Source organism: Anabrus simplex, chromosome 6, assembly GCF_040414725.1.
Source record: "Anabrus simplex isolate iqAnaSimp1 chromosome 6, ASM4041472v1, whole genome shotgun sequence".
In the NCBI taxonomy this organism is placed as follows: domain Eukaryota; kingdom Metazoa; phylum Arthropoda; class Insecta; order Orthoptera; family Tettigoniidae; genus Anabrus; species Anabrus simplex.
In genome coordinates, this window is record NC_090270.1 from 192683689 (window position 1) to 192706729 (window position 23041).

A 23041-nucleotide genomic window follows, 5' to 3' on the forward strand; every position below is an offset into this window, starting at 1 on the left:
AAATACTAGGACGGAAGTAGGATTGAGAAGAAAGCGACCGTGGTCCTAATTCAAGTTTAAAACGGAAAACCACAGAAAATCATCTTCAGGGCTGTCAGCAGTGGTGTTCGACCCCACTGTCTTTCGAGTGCAAGCTAACAGCTATGTGCCTCAAGTCGCGTTTCCAACTTACTCGGTAGTGTTAAATCTCCAGTTTCTGCTGATTCAGTGAGCATTAGTGAAGTAAATTATATTTCTTTTAACTTCAAACATTCGCTTTATGTATTCAAATTAATTTGCTCTTTAATCCAAGAGAAGTAAGAATTTTAATTTGATTTTATTCTACTTGTAGCACGGTTTATGATTGAAAACTGTATCACCTCAGCTCCTTTACAATTCCCTACGTTTTGTCAGAGGAATTCTGAAACGCATTGTGTATAAAGATAAACTAAGTGTGGTATCTTAAACAGGGTTTGAAGAGAAGGAAAGCTGCAGGAGCAGTCATTGTTTGACAACAACCTTAGAAACCATAGGGATTTTTCCATTTCTAGTCTCTACACATGATTATCTCAGTGCACTGTACTTCCTCTTAAAACAGTCATACCACCAGCAAATTTATCTATAATTCTTTTTTAAATGCTGAAATAATTTATGAAGGACGAAGTATTTTCAAATCGTGTGATATTCTAGCAAATACAGTATAAGTTTTCACTTAACCCCCTCAGGCCCGAGCTTGACCTTGCGGTATTTAAGTATGATTTGTTTTGGTATTTTGTGATATAAAAAATAATCAGTGCTACATAGGCTATATCTTAATTTTTTTGTTAAGAAAGAAGCCATTCCTTTTCAGTGTCTACTCAGTTAATACAAACAGGTGTTTTATGATGTAACATTTCGTGTTTACGACAGACTGTAAGAATATAAGTTGTAAAAAAATATTAGTGTATGAAGGAAGATTATTCACTGTCTCAATATCGAATGTAACTTTGAACATAACACTTGGTCAGGGTTTAAACATTAAAAAAAAAAAAAAAAAAAATGATACATTACTGGAACCCGCAAAACGGAAGTACCGAGCTCGATAGTTGCAGTCGCTTAAGTGCGGCCAGTATCCAGTATTCGGGAGATAGTAGGTTCGAACCCCACTATCGGCAGCCCTGAAGATGGTTTTCCGTGGTTTCCCATTTTCACACCAGGCAAATGCTGGGGCTGTACCTTAATTAAGGCCACGGCCGCTTCCTTCCCACTCCCAGCCCTTCCCTGTCCTATCGTCGCCATAAGACCTATCTGTGTCGGTGCGACGTAAAGCAACTAGCAAAACGGAAGTCTACGCTACACAGCCGGCTGGCGAGTTACACATGCTCCCTTTCTCATCGACTGGTCTCTGAAACTCATACAATCCATATATACAGGTGTTACAAAAATAGGGGGCATAATTTCAGGTATGTATTTGTTACACGTAGACAATCAAAATAGTGCATAACAACATATGTCCGGAAATGCTTCTCTTCCGAGTTATGGAGTTCACAACACTGAACTTCACCGGAACGTTTTTCTCCCGTAAGTCATTGTCATTGTCATTACAGAAGAAGTTCAAAATGTCCACCTCCTGCTTGAATACAGACCTCACATCGATGTCTCATTGACCTGCAAACACGATCCCAAACTCCAGGAGTATTCCGTATGTTCTCACACGATGCCACAAATCGATTCCGATGGATTTCAACAGCAGGCACCGGAGACGAATACACCGATGATTTTAAATGGCCCCACAAGTAGAAAACGAGAGGGTTCAGATCAGGTGAGCCTGGAGACCAAGCAATCGGGCCACCTCCACCTATCTATCGATCAGGAAACATTCGATCCATGTCAATGAGACATCGATGTGAGGTCTGTATTCAAGCAGGAGGTGGATATTTTGAACATCTTCTGTAATGACGATGACCTGCGGAAGAAAAACGTTCCGGTGAAGTTCAGTGTTGTGAAGGCCATAACTCGGAAATGTAGCATTTCCGGACACATGTAATGGACTATTTTGATTGTCTACATATAACAAATACATACCTGAAATAATGCCCCCCCCCCATTTTTTGAAACACCCTGTATATGACAGAACAGAGATTTTAACAAGGACTACGTTTTGCTGGAGTACTTGGTCAAAAGCAACTCACGGAGTGTTATCAATAGGCGTGTAGCGTGTATGTTACTTTCCCGTAGTCACCTTAAACATAAACCATTCAGAGGGTGGAAAAAGCTTAATTATATAACTACACGTTTGTTTTATCTACTTACGCATTTTATGGCAAATAAAAATTGTTTATTAGAGTAAAATAGTATTAGAAGTAATTATAAACACATCGTAAATGGTTATGTAACAATAAAAATCATCCAAGCTTAATCTGCTGGTAGCCGATACTTGGGGCAAGTGAAAGTTCGTTTACGTGTTTGTGCCCTTGCGTACGATGCTTTCGTGAAAAGTGTTCAATATTTTTAGACCTTAATTACATTTCGATCGAAGTTCGCTATTTATCCATTTTCAGTAAAATCAATAGAATAATAATAGTGAAAAATTAAAATAATTGTTTTGTTTTCATGTAAGCCCCTACCCCCTACTCGAATTCAAATACTGTGAAATAATAAGCACATGAAAAGCTGAATAACTTTTGCATTGTAAGTTTGGATAAAACATATCCTGTACAAAAGTCAAAACATGTCACAGACACTCCACCTGAAAAGTACACACACCTGACCTCTGAAAGATAATAATCAGAAAAAAAATGTATAGAAATGATTAGTGAACACGTGTCCTTCATGATTACAGGATAACGAAATATGTGATAGTTCCACACGAATTGGATTTTACTATAGGTAAATTCTCTTTTTATTTGGGTACCATTAATGGGAAAATAATTCAGGGAAAATATCAAGTTTGTCCATGGTAGAAAACAGTGAAATCTTCACAGGTTGAATACAACCCAACCTCTTGCATATATAATGCATGGCAAAGTACTCAGGACTTCCACAAGGGCGAAGTAAAAGAACTTTGCGTTTTCTCAGATTTTCATCGTATGATGAGCTCTTTCTTCTCATGGAGACTGTTTGAGTTAGTTACAATTTAATTTCTCTTTTGGGGGGATGCCAATGTAATAGGAAACCTTCATAACTAATGGGTTATGCAGGGTCTGAGGTGGTTGTGTCGAGCTATGCTCACAGCCTTCACTATAAAAGATTAAGGAATACTCTACTTGCAGACGTAATCGTGATGTTATGAGTTGACTGCATAGATTCAGCTTCCTTTTCATTGTGTAATTCTGAGATTTTGAGTAGCCAAAGACTGAAACAGTAATATGATTTTTTAAAAAGGTCAAACTACTTGAAGTCATCTATTTCTTGTTGCAGGAGATACTTAGTATTAATGAGATAAAAATAGAATGCACTTTTGTTAATAAATTATTGAAATACAAATAAAATATATTGCACACTCAGCATATATTTTGTTAATAAATTATTGAAATATAAATAAAATTTACTGCACACTCAGAATATATTTTGTTTTGTTGATAAATTATTGAGATATGAAGAAGATATCCTGCACACTATAACTTCTATATTCCTTACCTTTTCATTGACGCTTTATATCTTTGATTGTGGATATGCATACACTTGCTTTGTTAATTTCCGTTAGTTATATTAAACCTCTTGGTTCATCATCCTCTCCTTGTGTGTTCTTTGCCTTCTACCACCTTCTTACTTGTTCCTTCAGTAATATTCATATGGGTTTTCTATTTATTCAATACTTCCCAAGAAAGGAGAATGCTCAAGAACCAGTCTGTGGTGAAGCTGTGAAGGTAAGAAGAAATAGGGGGAGGGGTCTTTTTCATGGTTGATTCTGTGCTTGGTCAGCATTGAAAATGTTAAAAATTCAACCCCTATCTTCAATTATACAAGACAATGCAAACTTTCAATTATTAATTCAATCATTCAAGGTGCTACAACAAAACAACAGAAATGTCAAGAATGTATTTTTTCATCGATAGTCCTGGGAGGCACTGGGAAAACAACTATATTAGGGATTCATGTTATTTCAGTAGCGTGGACAGAAATAGCTGCTGTATTGCTGCCAGTAGGTCAAATAGTGCACGATACATTTAAGTCTCTAAATTTAAATGAAAGTTCCGTGTCTGGATTAAAATTAAATTCCAAAGCAGCACGGCTCATAACATGGGATGGAGCCCCAATGACAAACAACTATTCATTAATGAGTGTGCATCACCTTCTTAAAGATAATATGGGTAACTTAGCAACATTCCTTTTGTTGGGAAAATTATTGTTCTTGGGGGAGATTTCAGACAAGTTTTGCTTGTTGTTTCACATGCGCCTTGCCAAACAATTATTCATAACTGTATTAAATGCATTGGCCATTCTTCAAAATACATTGCTTGTGAGCAAAACCCCCCCTAGTTGAAATTGCTGATTTTTAAAAATTATTTTTATTTTTCTGCAAGAAATTGGTAACGGCAACTACCCCTTTGTGGATGGTGAGGAATCAAATGGTATTGAATTACCAGCCAGAATGTCAGCCGATGATATCGTGACTGAAATTTATAGCAAAATTACCTTCTGCAAAAGATACCATCAGTTTCTCAAAAATTGCCATACTTACACCAAAAAGCGAACACTGCAATGAAGTGAATTTGTAAGTCAGTGAGCTTATACCCAGTAGCATCAACAGATTAATTACTGAAGATGAAAGCTACCTACTTCAATTTCCTGCCGAATTCTTGAATTCCTTGGAATTGCCTCCAGATATTCTTACTCCTTAGAAATCTGAACGTTTCTCAAGGGCTCCAAAATAGAATCACATTAACTGTATGAAATATGTATAAAAATTGTTTAGATTTAGAAATAATAAGTGGAGATAAAGCTGAGCAGAGAGCTCTAAATCACTCAAGTTGATATAAAACCATACAATTTCCATTTTCTTTTAAGAGGCACCAATTTCCAATTCGCTTGGCATTTCGACCAATAAAGCTCATGGGGAAACACCAGAACATGTTGGCCTCCATTTACCTCAACCAGTAAGTTGGAATGTGCAATTGTGATCTTTTCATACCCTTAAAGTTCCAACAGTGTCAAAAAGTAACAAGATCTGAATGGAAAAATATCCCAAGTCTTTTGGAGTAAATTTTTCAGAAGCAAAAAGCTGCATATTATTAGACACATGCTTTCTAGAGACATACTTTTAAATTCATGCTACTTGCCTACCTTGATAAGTAATCTTGTTAAATTTCCATCACTATGTTGCACATATTGGAGTAGCTAAAAATAATTTACACTGCTGGACTTGGGATTGTTGTTCCAAACATTAAGTAATATTTGTTTGAAAGTGATGTTTTTTGTTTTTTTGCTAGGGGCTTTATGTCGCACCGACACAGATAGGTCTTATGGCGACGATGGGATAGGAAAGACCTAGGAAGGAAGCGGCCGTGGCCTTAATTAAGGTACAGCCCCAGCATTTGCCTGGTGTGAAAATGGGAAACCACGGAAAACCATCTTCAGGGCTGCCGATAGTGGGATTCGAACCTACTATCTCCCGGATGCAAGCTCACAGCCGCGCGCCTCTACGCGCACGGCCAACTCGCCCGGTGAAAGTGATGTTTTGTGGCTTATAATACTTGTATTCACATCAATTAGGAGGACAATTCACACTGAAGACTATTTAATACAATATTTCACCTCTTAAAGATATCTTTATATGTTAATCCAAGTCCCACTTTGTCATTTATTCACAATGTGACCTACAATGATTGGGTTATCTACATTAATGGTAGTTAAGAATAAAATAGGAACTGAGTACACATTTTTAACCCTATCCAAATGTGTATTTTACCTGAATTAATCCAAGCACACTTATCACTTGGTCACCATGTGACATTTTGTCATCTGAAGGTGAAGGTCCAGTTGGTGAGAATCCCTGGAGACTCTCATAGAAAGCTGCACCTTGTGGAGAGAGATACTTCAGTAACGACCGGAGGTTGTCCAGCTTCTCAGATTTTATTGGCAACGTATCTGTATAAAAGGGCGACGTATGGAAGGACATACTAGTAGATGACTGTTTCTTCAAAGAGTACATGACAAAGTCAGTCCCACTCATGGTTTCACTACTTGCACTTTTCCAGGGATGCTGTTCATGTATTTAAAGATCCTTTGTTTGGAAACAGCGAATCGTTGGCCCTTGTGCTGAATGGACGTTTTGAAGAACTGACGAAGATGTTTCTTGTATGCCTGAAAGTCACTACCCTACATGCGGATGACACTGAAGTGGGCTTCATTTTATACACTGTTCTCCCAGTCACCAGGAGTTTCAACAGTTTCCTTTTTCCTTTTTCTATTTTCGCTAATCCTCTATCATAAGAAAGAAAATTGCGTCCTGTTATTGGAAAGTAATGCTGGATTCTCTTAAACCTTCCAGAATCGGAGAGTGCTATAAGATAATGTACCACTGTCATATTCTTGTTTTGCCCAATACAACCATCCGTGAACAAATATAATGTGTCTAACTTTTAGGCAAACATCAGTATACTTACTTTAAACACAAAATTACTTCATTGGCAACCATGCTCTTGGGCTCATGTCTTGCTAAGTACAGTGTGTACATCTTCATTACACTGAGGTCCGCTGATAAATAACATTTATTAAACTTCTTTCTCCCATAATGGCTCACCTTGTATGGGAATGATCGTATGTGATCATCTACCTTCGACACAGTATCGGTAGACTTTCAGTGTGGCCTGCTGGAATGGAGACCTCTCTTATCGTGAGGGCTCTCCCCCATTGCAGTTAGGGTTGCTATCCGTTTTTACTCGTTGCTCTCAGATGCCAGGTAGACTACAAAATGCCGACCGACAGACAACATGACGATTGTTACCAATGGACACCTAAAACAATGTAGAATATAACAATAGATTTATGCTGCCACTGCAGTATGGTTCTTGGTATGGTTATTACTCCAACGATTTTTTTGTAATATTTACATACCTCATACTTCAGTACCATGCTTTTTGGTACAATTATAAATAGGAAAGGAACTCCACCTTATCATTACTTGTTTATTATAATTATTATACTACAGTACCGGTTTTGACCCCTAGTTTCGGGTCATCCTCAGCTGAACAATACACTCACATATAGTACATCAAGCAATGATTGATATTATTTTGTCTGGGGAATGTCATATAACAAATATTTGAATACATCCAAGTGGGGCATGTAAAATCGGAAACTGACGTGTGTCGCTATGTGTGACACTGCAGCTACATATGTCTATAATAACATACTTTTAACTTAAAATTGGTTTGTACAACACTATCTTAACTTAAAGCTAATTTATAAGTATATATGGCTAAAAACAATATATTTAGAACACTTCATGCACATAAACATTTGTATCTTGCATATATCCAGTTCATCAGTTGACTTCTGTGTTTGAATTTTTTGTTATGGTTGTGCATTTGATGCTTTGAGCTTAAATAATGTGATTTGCTTGTAAAATTGTCCTATTATTTATATAAGAGGTCTTCTATCTGTCGGACGTACTGGCAGGAACTTTCTAACCTGTTATAATGAACATATCAACGCTGTAAAACATAATAATTTCTCAATTGGTCAACACATCAAAGATTACAAACACAGGTTCATGAATATTGAAAATGACATGCAAATTCTGAACATAAACCCCAAGGCCCCCTGTTCAATATAACAGAAGAATTTTACATCTCTCTAGATCAATATACTGATCCAAATTTCAATATAAATGAAATCACAGAAAAAACTAACATCATCTTCATTACAGTCATCCCCACTCTAAAAAATGGTTACACGCGACAGAGAAACACCGAACAACACACCTAGCCCCACCCCTACCCCCACAACAGCAACTCTCCCTACACCTCTACCCTCTCCCCTCATAGAAGGTGGTGTGAGCCCAAGATGAACATGAAGCAGTATACAGCGAGCTCTCGTACAAAACTCAACTCAACCATGCCAACAATAGTTAGTGCATATTTAAATTAGCACACACAGTCCTTAGACATTCCTCAAACATAAAATATAACTCATAACTCAATCTTATCTTCCACAGATATCATAACACCAATGCACAGCTACAGATGGGAAAGGAGCTACCACCTTGGGTCTAATGCAGTGTTGCTAACTCAGCAGATTTTCCGTCAAATTTGACGGAATTTTCAATGGAACAGCGGATAAATTTTCCATTTAGTGGACAGCAGATTTTTTGACGGATTTTCGAACTTCTATTAGCGATTTTCAGCGGTAACAATATCACCTTTCATCACCAGAAGAAAAAAAAAAATAGAACTTACTACGGTATAATAGTCTACTTTATCCCGTTGTATTGGACTTATGCTGCATACTACCAATCGTTTCCTAGACCAGCTCTGGTCCACACACTCAGTCAGAATTTGTTGCAATCGTTACTGTATTCTTGACGAGGCGGGTAGTGTTGTGTTTGATATCGTATTTCTTTTGAGATTAGGTTGATTTTTTTTTTTTTTTTTTAATTTTGGTACGTCTATCTGTTGAAAGAAAAGGTTAAAAAGGAGTCAGATATTTCGTAAAGAGTGGTTACATAATTAAACTTTAAAAGACTAGTTGGTTGAGCTTTCCAAAAATCCAAAACAAGGACGTTGCATCTATTAGCTGTGCAATATGAATGCGAAATTGTTTGGCATTATATATTTCCGCACTTATCAAAAGGAATGAAAACCGTAACGAAAGTGAAAATAACTTTCGAAATAGGTTTGAAAATTTCCCTATCTATTTTGCTGCTGTGAACTGCCAGCATATATTTTGAAAAACCACAGGACACAGAACCTCAACCCAGCACATCTGCTTCAGAGCATATAGTGCGGGGAAGAGAAGATGATGAACTCCTGTTCTGAAACTGGTGAGTGTTGAGTTAATCTCTTTTATTGAAACGGCTGGTATATGCTCTTTTGTTTCAGTTTGAAATTTAGCGGAATTTAGCAGATTTTCAACTAAAATTTAGCGGAGAAAAGATTTATGGATTGACAACACTGGTCTAATGCCACTCAAATTTTATCAATGTCGCAGCACAATATAATTCGATTTTAACATCAAACAATAAGATTCAACACACAGCAGAGCTGTATACGTACATTTTATCCTAGTTGTAACTACATGCCTGTAACTCATTTTCAAATTTCAGAAAGTGTTTTATTCTATGCACATATATGAAGATAAAATCTTTTATATAAATAATAGAACAATTTGTTATCATGGCATTCACCAGACAAAATAATATTAATCATTGCTTGATGTACTATATGTGAGTGTATTGTTCAGCTGAGGATGACCCAAAACTAGGGGTCGAAACCGGTACTGTAGTATAATAATTATAATAAACAAGTATTGATAAGGTGGAATTCCTTTCCTGTTTGTAATTGTGTAGTTCGCCAATATGGATATGAAGATCATAGATTACAATGCTTTTTGGTGTACACTCCTCTGTGCGCGGTCTTTGGTGGGAAACACCAGTGGGAATTATCAGACCACTCAAGTAAACATCCTGCTGAATCTTGTCTCTAAAACCATTGAACTTTTCAATAATAGTGCCTTTCTCATCAGCACTGAAAACTTCACAACATTTGCAGCATTTGCAGTTAGGCCCTTTAGTTCTAGCTGGCACATTCGTCCTTTGTAATTGCTGTATTCAGCTCCCGCAGTACGTTTTACTTTTTCAGCATTTCCTCCCCCCCCCACCCCCCCATTTTTCAGGCCTTTTCCTCTTCCTACCCATCGCACAAGAATCACTGTCACTTGAATGAGAGTCGTCAGCCATATTGAAAACTTCAGCTTTCTTGTATTCTAAACAGTTACTTGTAAGATGATTGCCTAGCAGAATATCACACAACCTATCATGGCAAAGCACAGTGAGAAACTGGTGTTTGTCATGGTGGGAGCAGCTGTGCTGTTTACTGTACAAGGTCACCACCCACCACGCAGTGGCCCATGCTTACTGCAACTAAAAAAAAAACCAAGTCCTTGGACTTGGGATGTTGTTCGATTCAGCTACAAATAGTTTGTTCAAAAACACTGACAAGGAGTTGGACTTGGAATATGTCTTCATGCAGGCAGCAAGCTCTTGGAATGACGGTCACATTGGTGGCAAAACACAGAAATATGAAAAACATGGACTTGGGATGTTGTTCCATTCAGGTCTTCAATTGTACAAAGAATGTCATATATACGGAAATTCTTCACTAAATAATTTTTCCACTGACCATTATGTTTAGATGGGATTAGGATATTTATGGTTTTCAGAGGCACCCCCAAGAGGGACCACTGGGATAGACATATTCTACATCAATAAGTACCACCAACTTATAAATAATAGAAAATAAGATAGTCTTCCAGGAAACCACTAGTCATAGGAAACGTAGTAGAGGTTTATATCTTTCAGATCAATGAGACATAATCAACAGAAACGTAATGTTTGCGCTCAAATAGACACAGTCGTCCGTAACCATCAGGCAATGAAGCAAACCTTCTAGAAGGCCGAGCTACAGTAATTCAATTTCTCCGTAAATATATATTTATTTTTTTTTCACTAGGGACTTTACGCCGCACCGACACAGATAGGTCTTATGGCGACGATAGGATAGGAAAGGCCTAGGAGTTGGAAGGAAGCGGCCGTGGCCTTAATTAAGGTACAGCCCCAGCATTTGCCTGGTGTGAAAATGGGAAACCACGGAAAACCATTTTCAGGGCTGCCGATAGTGGGATTCGAACCTACTATCTCCCGGATGCAAGCTCACAGCCGCACGCCTCTACGTGCACGGCCAACTCGCCCGGTCCGTAAATATATAAGAGTGTTCCTGTAGAAATCCTGAAGAGCTCATACTGTGATAAATTACAGTTCAGTTTTTCCTTCTTTCATTTACACATACATCTTCTAGCATGCTCCAAGTCAGTGTGCCAAGTTTAAATCACACCACTGCACTGCTTCACTTTTCTAAAGTCACAATGCCTTGAATCTGCTGGCATGTTCTTCCTATTTATACCAATGGTGCTAACTGCATGTCAACCTGCTTCCAAGAGCTTACGGAACAGCATCCATCTCTTGGCACAGGCCAGAGTAAAGTGTAGCTTCCACTGAAGTCCCAGTCAACATCCATGGCTGTGACAATATGGAAGTTGGTGGGCTATGGGTAGTGCTGAGTAATGACATTCAGAGCATGAGTAGTGCATCTGAGTGTTATGAAAGGTGCTGCTCATAGGGTCAGTCGTGCTGCAATAGTACTTTATGACCCAGTGAGGAAAGCAATAGCAAACTACCTCACTCCTCATCTTGCCTAGTACGCCTCATTTAGGTGCTGCCATTGGTTTTTGGGGTTTCCTTATAACCGCATAACCTTTGGTGGTGCTATTTGAGGATCCAACCAGCCTCTGGCCTGATGACCTAACAGACAGACAGATATGATCTGCATCCATGACAGTCTACAGATTCACTGACAGATCGGAGTTTAGACCCTCTGTATATCCTAAATGAAAACACTATCCAGTTCCTCTTTTAAAAAGTTTATGCACTTTGATTACAAATCTAGCAAGTAACCTTATGATTCAGAACCAGTGGGAGCAACGTTCCTTTGCATAAAAAAAAGTACCACACTGTGCAAAGCAATGATATTTTATTCTTGTAGGCTTGAATTATCTGGTCAACAGGGTGTTGCAGCCTGAATGCGGGGCCTGTCACCAAGGTGTTAAAATTCCTGTAAGAAAAAAATTATGACATCTCAGCATGTGGAATGGGGTTGCATAAGCCTCTGGCGCATGGTCACCATAATGACAAAACGAAAAAAAAAGTGTGTGTGTGTGTGTGCGCGCGCGCGCGCGTGCGTGTCTGTGTGTGTGTAAAATTTATGAATGAATAGGTTTTCTCAGGAAACTCATCAAAACTATTGCAGTTCTATAAACAACAGAAGCTTCACATTAAAGGGGATTTAGTACTACAAATTCACTAGAAACGAGATTGACATCTTCACTTCAAACAAACGGCATGAATCACCGAATGATGAGCAATGTGAATGACCCTAATCTAGAAAATTTTATAACAAAGGAAAATAAACATATTAGGAGAAGCAAATACGATGGATTGAGTCAGGGTGACTGAAGGTGATAAGATTAGCCTTGATAATACTGTGGACGTAAGTGATTTTATTTCTGACGCATGGTTCCTAGACGTTTTTCCCTTTGATCCAAGCGTATCTTAAAATCAAAAGCAACTGAAAGGACATTTAACAAATCACATTTATATCATGCTGGTAAAACGCACAACAAGAAGTAATCAAGATAGTTGTTTATTGTGGTTAAAAAAGAATATAGAAAAACAATACAGGTATTTACTTTAAAACAATTAAATATCATGAAAAATATCAACATTGTACAAAGAGTCATCCTTTTTCACTTCAGAAAGTAACACAGAAATGGAATAACCAGTGTTGAAGGAGTTCAAATGTTGCTTTCAAAAGTATACTTCAGCCATACTATTAAACTAAGGTTAATTAAGGTTAATTAACCCTTTCAGACCTGAAAGAAAACTGGAGGTGTGAATTTAAGTTTGTACATAAAAATTTTACTAAAATGCTCTCAAATACACGTGTTTACAGTTCATTTTACAAAATAAGAACTATCGTCTCAAAAACTGCACCCACACAATTGTGCGTGTTAGGACTTAATTCACTACTTACAAAAGAGAAAAAAATTCAGCTCCGCACATGTGAATATACACATGTACATGATCAGATATTCTATTTTACAGTGTGGAATAATTTAAAACAATTAAAATCTTATGGCCTAGGGAGTGATGATAAGGGAACAGGGAACTGGAAATCAAGTAGGGATGACATAAAATTGTTAGTGTTGAACTGTAGAAGTATTGTAAGGAAAGGAATAGAATTAAATAATTTAATAGATATATATTTACCAGATATTGTAATAGGAGTTGAATCATGGCTGAGAAATGATATAATGGATGCAGAAATTTTCTCACGGCACTGGAGTGTGTATCGTAGAGATAGGATAGGAAGGGTGGGAGGGGGAGTGTTCATTCTGGTGAAAGAAGAATTTGTAAGCTACGAAAAAGTTAAAGATGAGACACATGAAATTCTAGGTGTAAGGCTCATTTCTAAAGATAATAGGCAACTTGATATATTTGGAGTGTACAGATCGGGAAAGGGTAGCACTGACGCGGATTCGGAATTATTTGATAGGATAGTCGGCTATGTGGGAAACGACATGGAAAGAAATGTGATAGTAGCAGGAGATCTGAATTTGCCAGATGTCAATTGGGAAGGAAATGCGAACGACAGGAAGTATGACCAACAAATGACAAATAAGTTAATATGGGAAGACAGCTGATTCAGAAAGTGATGGAACCAACCAGAGGGAAAAATATCCTGGATGTTGTGCTGATAAAACCAGATGAGCTCTATAGGGAAACTGAAGTAATAGATGGTATTAGTGATCATGAAGCTGTTTTTGTCGTAGTTAAAAATAAATGTGATAGAAAGGAAGGTCTTAAAAGTAGGACTGTTAGGCAGCACCATATGGCTGATAAAGCAGGCATGAGGCAATTTCTAAAAAAGTAACTATGATCGGTGGAAAAAGGTAAATAAAAATGTAAACAGACTCTGGGATGGGTTTAAAGAAATTGTTGAGGAATGCAAAAACAGGTTTGTACCACTAAGGGTGGTAAGGAATGGTAAAGACCCACCTTATTATAATAGAGAAATAAAGAGACTAAGAAGGAGGTGCAGACTGGAAAGAAATAGAGTTAGAAATGGTTGTGGAAGTAAGGAGAAATTGAAGGAACTTACTAGAAAATTGAATCTAGCAAAGAAGGCAGCTAAGGATAACATGACGGCATGCATAATTGGCAGTCATACGAGTTTTAGTGAAAAATGGAAGGGTATGTATAGGTATTTTAAGGCAGAAACAGGTTCCAAGAAGGACATTCCAGGAATAATTAATGAAGAAGGGGAGTGTATATGTGAGGATCTTCAAAAGGCAGAAGTATTCAGTCAGCAGTATGTAAAGATTGTTGGTTACAAGGATAATGTCGAGATAGAGGAGGAGACTAAGGCCAAAGAAGTAATAAAATTTACATATGATAACAATGACATTTAAAATAAGATACAAAAGTTGAAAACTAGAAAAGCGGCTGGAATTGATCAGATTTCTGGGGATATACTAAAGACAATGGGTTGGGATATAGTACCACATCTGAAGTACTTATTTGATTATTGTTTGGTCGGAGGAGCTATACCAGATGAATGGAGAGTTGCTATAGTAGCCCCTGTGTATAAAGGAAAGGGTGATAGACATAAAGCTGAAAATTACAGGCCAGGAAGTTTGACATGCATTGTATGTAAGCTTTGGGAAGGCATTCTTTCTGATTATATTAGACATGTTTGTGAAATTAATAACTGGTTCGATAGAAGGCAATTTGGTTTTAGGAAAGGTTATTCCACTGAAGCTCAACTTGTAGGATACCAGCAAGATATAGCAGATATCTTGGATTCTGGAGGTCAAATGGACTGTATCACGATTGACCTGTCTAAAGCATTTGATAGGGTGGATCATGGGAGACTGTGCAATTGGACTAGACAAAAGAATGACTGAATGGGTTGCTATATTTCTAGAAAATCGATCTCAGAGAATTAGAGTAAGCGGAGCTTTATCTAATAATAATAATAATAATAATAATAATAATAATAATAATAATAATAATAATAATAATAATAATAATAATAATAATGTTATCTGCTTTACATCCCACTAACTACTTTTACGATCTTCAGAGACGCCGAGGTGCCGGAATTTAGTCCCGCAGGAGTTCTTTTACGTGCCAGTAAATCTAACGACATGAGGCTGTCGTATTTGAGCACCTTCAAATATCACCGGACTGAGTCAGGATCGAACCTGCCAAGTTAGGGTTAGAAGGCCAGCGCCTTAACCGTCTGAACCACTCAGCCCGGCAGGAGCTTTATCTGACCCTCTAATAATTAAGAGGGGAATTCCTCAACGCAGTATTATCGGACCTTTATGTTTTCTTATATATATAAATGATATGAGTAAAGGAGTGGAATCGGAGGTAAGGCTTTTTGCGGATGATGTTATTCTCTATAGAGTGTTAATAAGTTACAAGATTGTGAGCAACTGCAACATGACCTCGAAAATGTTGTGAGATGGACAGCAGGCAATGGTATGTTGATAAACGGGGTTAAAAGTCAGGTTGGGAGTTTCACAAATAGGAAAAGTCCTCTCAGTTTTAATTACTGCGTTGATGGGGTGAAAGTTCCTTTTGGGGATCATTGTAAGTATCTAGGTGTTAATATAAGGAAAGATCTTCATTGGGGTAATCACATAAATGGGATTGTAAATAAAGGGTACAGATCTCTGCACATGGTTATGAGGGTGTTTAGGGGTTGTAATAAGGATGTAAAGGAGAGTGCATGCAAGTCTCTGGTTAGACCCCAACTAGAGTATGGTTCCAGTGTATGGGACCCTCACCAGGATTACCTAATTCAGGAACTGGAAAAAATCCAAAGAAAAGCAGCTCGATTTGTTCTGGGTGATTTCCGACACAAGAGTAGCATTACAAAAATATTGCAATGTTTGGGTTGGGAAGAATTGAGAGAAAGAAGAAGAGCTGCTCGACTAAGTGGTATGTTCCGAGCTGTCAGCGGAGAGATGGCGTGGAATGACGTTAGTAGATGAATAAGTTTGAATGACGTTTATAAAAGTAGGAAAGATCGCAATATGAAGATAAAGTTGGAATTCAAGAGGACAAACTAGGGCAAATATTCATTTATAGGAACGGGAGTTAGGGATTGGAATAACTTACCAAGGGAGATGTTCAATAAATTTCCAATTTCTTTGAAATCATTTAGGAAAAGGCTAGGAAAGCAACAGATAGGGAATCTGCCACCCGGGTGACTGTCCTAAATGCAGATCAGTATTGATTGATTGATTGATTGATTGATACATTACATTTCTCACGTAGAATACGAATTCTGCTTTCGCAGTGCTTTTTGTGGCAGCACCCAGCACTACCGCATGCATTGCCTGTAGGAAAACCTAGCCCACACAATTGTGCATATCAACATTCAAAACCTCATGATATTACGTGCGATATTATAAGTTCTCAATTTACATTTTCTAAACAACTGACACACTTCATGGATTACATTCTGATATTCGGTGAAGCTTCTAGATTAATATGAATGCGATAAATAAATATTTACTTTAGGCTTTACTGCTTCCCGCCTTGCCAATGAAATGCATTTTCAAACTCTTCTCCCTGCCCCCTGGTGGCCAAGCACTAAATAAAAACAACTGAAGTACATGCTACGTGTCCCGCACAATCACTGCAGTCCAGTCTAGCGCCAAGAAAACGTCAAATAAGCTGACATAAATAAAATACGAACCCGCACAATTGTGCGTACACGGTCTGAAAGGGTTAATAAATTTAAAAAATATTCTATTAACTAACAATTATATTCAAGCTGTAAATTAATTTTTCTACTGTTACTGTACTACCAACAAAATTCTATGTTCAACACGTCTGGAAAGGTGCTATACCCTGAGGTTCAATCAACCTGAACAGAAATGAGTTACCAGATTAATTGTTGCAGGCAAAAATGTCCAACCTTGAGAGCTATCAGATTACAGATAACATAAGTCGTTACCTTGCACTCCTGCTAGATCCTTCTTACAACTTCTCAAATATTTAAGCTTATTATACAACTGTAGTTTAAAAAAAGAATGGATCTATACAAGATAGAATTACAACATTAAGGGTGTATTACTCCAGTTTAACATAATGTAATGCCATTAAAAATATCAAACTTTGAAAGCAAAATCTCTAAATCAAATATTCTAGGTTTTGAAATGTTAATTATTTCTAACTAAGAGCATCAAGAGAAATAGTTTTATTAGATACTTCAATAGATCAATATACTGACAGTTCTCAGCAGTTTATTAGATCAGAGTAATTAGTTGTCCTTCCCAAATACGTGCAATAGAAATTAATGTTTATAGTATTAAATATCCTCAGAGTAATTGAAGAGATTGACATCAGCTATCCTGACATACACAGGCTAGTTTTTAATGAGAATAAAATTTTCCTAAAAGCTCCACTTGGAGTGCAAAAGTTGGAAAAAACTAATTCTACTCTCGCTCTTCCTTCTCAACCTGTCCCTATCCCTGGGGAAATTGGCTCGATGCTCTCCTATACTAATGCAACAATTTACGATTGCTTCAAGATGATAACTCGGGAGATTTTTTTGATTTGTTGTCTATTACAATTAATCAAAATTCTTTATTCTGTTGGCTTGGCAGGAAACTTGGCATGAATATAATATTGAACTTCAAAGGAATATCAAGGGTAATATAACTGGTCTAGAAATTATAAGGCTTCAACTTAGTGGCACCTACTATAGAAATTGCAAATCAAACAAATGATTTGACACTTGTTAGTTTCTTTCAAGCACTTATACATGCGTTTTAAAATGAACAAATGGTGCTGCTTGATAGAAGTTACCCCCAACTCTGAATGATAAGTGACATTCTTTGTAGACACTAATCAAAATTAAGGATTTTGAACTAGAAACTAAGCTACATTTCTAGGCACAATTTTGGTATAAATAACAGGTCCAGTAGAGGTAGTCTGAGTACCTCTGCTAACAAACACAGTTTCATTTGAATCTGTTGCCCTTATAACATGAGATTGCTTTTGTAGATAATATTGAACTAGATCAAACAACAGATAGTTTTCCTCATCTGTAAACTGTCTCTCTTGAAGAGGTAAATTTGTCTTCATAAGAAATTTCTCAACTCTGTCTTGAAGAGAATAATTTATTTGCAAAGTATTATTTTCAGCACATGATCCTATGGCTTGATGAAGGCTTTGCATGTGAACACTGGACAACTCATCATCCTTTACAGTCTGTGAAGTTTCAACATGTACCTGCTCCATCTGGCTAGAAACTTTTACCGGTAATTCTACACTTTGAACTCCTGTAAGAGCCTCAGTGTTACATAAAATATTTTCTGGCTCCTGGTTAAATTCTTCTACAGATTGTTTAGCTAATGATGTTTGAATGCTTGTTTCCTGAGTAACCAATGTATTGTTCAATTTACAAAACTCTGGACAATGTTCAGTCTCTTCTTCTGAGTTCCTGGACAGAAAAGTAGGAGATGATTTCACCATGGTAGATAATAACAAAACGGGCGAAGAACACTCATCTTGCCTGTTCATGAGATTGGCTGTTTCATGTCCACTGTCACTCCTGGAAACAACTGCTTCACAATCGCTTTCACTGTCACTCTCAAACACTACATCCTTGTAATTCATAACCAAGTTATAGGTTGCAAGTTCTGATCTCTACAACAAAAAGAAGAATTTTCCACTAAGTTATAAATGGACAAAAAATAGCACTAGTGACTAAATATACAAAGGAGACAATTCTTATAGAATAGTTAATGAAAAATGTAGTGTATATTTCACACCCTGAAAAAAAAAAAAAAAAAAAAAAAAGCATAGTATTTGACTGTAGCAGATCCAGGATAAAGCAGTTAAGATACATTCATCAGGACAGAAACCCAAGGTATGTGCACACAAAAGAGATAAAAGTCTGGATCCACTAGTCAAATTTTATTAAAAAAATATCTGAAATACAAATTAGAAATTAAGTTCAATGTTTCACCCGTGAGAGGGCAGTGGAATGTTCGAATGTCACAGGTCGTTCACAGAGTTTTCCTCCGTGATCATGATAAAGACAAATAGAGCTTCACTTATGATATATTTGTGTCATAACTAATATTTCTTTATAGTTGGAATATTACAGTAATAATTTAAAAAAATACTCACCGGCATCATACATCTGTGCTAAACCTACCTTTTTCAAAAATTAAACTTAGAACTGTTAAAATTTATTCTAACGGCAACAGAATTTTTCTAAAACTATCCATGTTTTATAGAAGTAGTACGACATAATTAAAACATCAAGAAAACACAATAATTGCCTTCTGCAACTATGTGTGATGTAACTATTTACATAATTGCACTGGCAGTTTTCCACAAATTTCTTTGAACATATCTCAGACTGGTGCAATTTTATCAAGCAATTTTCATTCCTCTCTGCTATTTGTACTGTCAAATCTAAGAGCTCACAGCAAGAACTTGAAACTCTTGAGAGCCATATAATTTCAAAAGAATTTTACACCAGTGCCATCTGAAGCCCAAAGATCTTGCAAATTCAGGTGGGAAGCTTTCAGAATTCCTGACATATATTTCTGCAGTCGTTGTATTCATAAAGCCTCTTTTCCGCGAGTAATTACTTCGATTTTTCTGTTACCTTTGGAGAAAGGAAACCTAGGTGAATGAATATTAAGAGGTCAGATGGAAAACCACTTCTATGGAAAGAAGACAAGGCAGGAAGATGGCAGGAACATATCCAACAATTGTATCAAGGTAAAGACATAGATGACATGGTTCTGGAACAAGAAGAGGCTGCTGATGCTGATGAAATGGGGGGACCCAATTTTGGGGTCAGAATTTGACAGAGCTTTGAGAGACCTAAATAGGTAAAGGCACCTGGAATTGATGACATTTCCTCTAAATTACTGACTGCTTTAGGACAAACCACCATGGCGAGGTTATTCCATTTAGTGTGTAAGATGTATGAGACAGGAGAAGTGCCATGCGATTTGCGGCAAAATGTTATTATACTTAATCCCAAGAAAGCCAGTGATGACAAGTATGAAAACTACCAAACCATTAGTTTAGTATCTCACGCCTGCAAATTTTAACATGTATTATTTACAGAAGAATGGAAAGACAAGTTGAAACTTAGTTGGGAGAAGATCAATTTGGCTTCGGAAGAAATATAGGAACACGTGAAGCAATCCTGACTTTTATGGGTTTTTTTTTTTTTTTTTTTTTTTTTTGCTAGGGGCTTTACGTTGCACCGACACGGATAGGTCTTATGGCGATGATGGGATAGGAAAGGCCTAGGAGTTGGAAGGAAGCGGCTGTGGCCTTAATTAAAGTACAGCCCCAGCATTTGCCTGGCGTGAAAATGGGAAACCATGGAAAACCATCTTCAGGGCTGCCGATAGTGGGATTCGAACCTACTATCTCCCGGATGCAAGCTCACAGCCGCGTGCCTCTACGCGCATGGCCAACTCACCCAGTCCTGACTTTATGACTGATCTTAGAGGATCAAATTAAGAAGGACAAGCCCACGTGCATGGCATTCGTAAATCTTCAAAAGGCATCTGATAATGTTGATTGGACCAAGCTATTTGAGATTCTGAAGGTGATCGGGATCAGATTCTGAGAACAAAGAATTATCTACAATCTGTATAAAAATCGGTCTGCAGTGATAAGAATCGAGGGCTTTGAAAAGGAAGCAGCAATCCAGAATGAAGTAAGGCAAGGTTGCAGCTTTGTTTATATAGAATAGGCAGTAAAGGAAATCAAAGAGGAATTAGGGAAGGGAATCACAATCCAAGGAGAGGAAATCAAAACCCTGAGATTTGCTGATGACATTGTTATTTTATCTGAGACTGCAGAAAATCTAGAGAAATTGCTGAATGGTATGGACAGAGTCTTGGGTAAGGAGTACAAGATGAACATAAAGAAGTTCAAAACAAAAGTGCAGTCAAACGAAGTCAGGTGATGCAGGAAATATTAAATTAGGAAATGAAGTCTTACAGGAAGTAGATGAATATTGTTACTTAGGTAGTAAAATAACTAACGATGGCAGAAGTAAGGCGGACATAAAATGCAGACTAACACACAAGCAAAGAAGGCCTTTCTTAAGAAAAGAAATTTGCTCACTTCAAACACTGATATAGGAATTAGAAAGATGTTTTTGGAGACTTTCGTCTGGAACATAGCATTGTATAGAAGTGAAATATGGACAATAACTAGCTCAGAAAGAAAGAGAATAGAAGCTTTTGAAATGTGGTGTTACAGAAGAATGCTGAAGGTGAGATGAATAGATTGAATCATGAATGAAGAGATAATGAATCAAATTGGTGAGAAGAGATCGATTTGGATAAATTTAACGAGAAGAGATAGAATGATAGGACACATCTTAAGACGCTCAGGACTTGTGCAGTTGGTTTCTGAGGGAAGTGTAGGCAGTAAGAACGGTAGGGGTAGACCAAGGTATGAATATGACAAGCAGATTTGAGCAGATGTAGGATGCAGCAGTTACTTAGAAATGAAAAGGTTAGCACAGGATACGGTGGCATGAAGAGCTGCATCAAACCAGTCTATGGACTGATGGCTCAATTATCAACAACATTTGTAAATTTGGTTATGTCACTCATCATATCTTACACATCCAGTGGAGTGTATGCTTCAACAGCTTGTCTCCGCACTTGAGGTAAATGGGTTCGTATTATATTGCGAGCAAGAGTCGTAACATTTTTAGGTGGTGTGTGAACGTTACAGTGTACTGTCCCATCTCTTCCAGTATACACGGGTTGGTTTATTGCATTTACTTCCTCGTCTACTTCACCTAGTTCATGTAATGCATCAAAAAAATTTCAGAATGGGAGTTATAATCACCGTCTTCCAAGATATCGGCATCATAATCAACATCATTTACTCAATCAATTGGCATCTCTTCTGTCTCTTCAGTGAATAACTGTATTCAAAATGAACCTTTCTTCTTTGAATTTAGCAATCCTTGCTGCTCTTCACACTCTACCACACTGTCCATCAGTCTCTGAATTGTTTCATTTTCTTCTTCCAAGCCAACACAGAATGTCAGAAAGCACTACACTATTGAAATATTTAAATAAGCAAAAATGTTTACCTAATTTCCACAACATAAGAGGTCGCACAAAGATGAAAACTGCGGCTTGCTAAGAAACATTCAGTCACACATGATAACTGCTCCAGGCATTCACGAAAAGCGCACTCACACTGCCGATGTGAATGTTGCCAGGCTAAAACTTGCCCCACCACTAGTCAAGAGTTTGAGGAAATAAGGTACTGAGAGGGACAGCCCATAAGCAAAATCCTACAACATTACACATTCGTAATTATTTAGAGGCCAGATGAAAATTTCAATTGTGACCTCTCGTAGGTTAAAAAAAGTTTTGTAAGTTCCAAACAGCTAATCATTAATATAAATTACATGCTAACTTGTAATTCTCTCACGGTTGCTCTCTCCTCACCAGTCCAGCTAGGAGTGCAATGCATCATCTTTCCCATCATGTCAGGTGGCTTATTTACCGGTACTTTTCTGTAACGGATGCTCTGACTGGTAACAAACCAGCTGATGAGGCAGCAAGTACGACGCATTGCACTCTTAGCTGGACTAGTGAGGAGAAAGGAAGCACAAAAATTTCATTACAATAAGTTCAAACATTTCAAGAATAATTAGGAGGGTGTACACTGAAAAAACATAAATGTTTTTGTCCATATTTCACTTCTATAATATTAATCAATTCACAATAATAATAATACATAAGAGAATTGGTTAAGTCCTGTATTTGTTATGCCTGCAAATGAAAGACCATTCGTAAAGTTTAAGTATTCATCATTATAAGTTTGTGCATGGTACGCAGTGGTATAGTGGTAGAGTTCAGTCTATACACTCCTTTGTTCATTTAGTTTGCCATTAGAGAAAGAAGACAAGCACTGAGAGATATGACAGCAGAATGGGTTGCTGCGTTTGGATTTTCTTTTTTTGCTAGTGGCTTTACGTCTCACCGACACAGATAGGTCTTATGGCGACGATGGGATAGGAAAGGCCTAGGAGTTGGAAGGAAGCGGCCTTGGCCTAAATTAAGGTACAGCTCCAGCATTTGTTGGGATTTTAAACTTGCTACTGTTTGCAGGTAGTCTTTACATCTTGACAAATTGAATTGTTCATACAATTTTTTTTTTTTTTTTTTTTTGCGGTTTATCGCTGCACTAACACATCAAAGGTTTTCA

At 37.4% G+C, this 23041-nt stretch overlaps 1 protein-coding gene across 1 annotated transcript in view; it reads right to left on the reverse strand.

The window, feature by feature from the left end:
• Positions 1-12360: 12360 nt before the first annotated feature.
• The window catches only part of LOC136875647 (uncharacterized), a 124735-nt gene continuing 114054 nt past the window's right edge, over positions 12361-23041 (reverse strand). Inside the window, exon 4 of the mRNA XM_067149190.2 lies at positions 12361-18466. Within this exon, the coding sequence (XP_067005291.2) occupies positions 17693-18466 (774 nt within the window). The 3' untranslated portion in view covers positions 12361-17692. The remainder of the gene's footprint in view (positions 18467-23041) is intronic.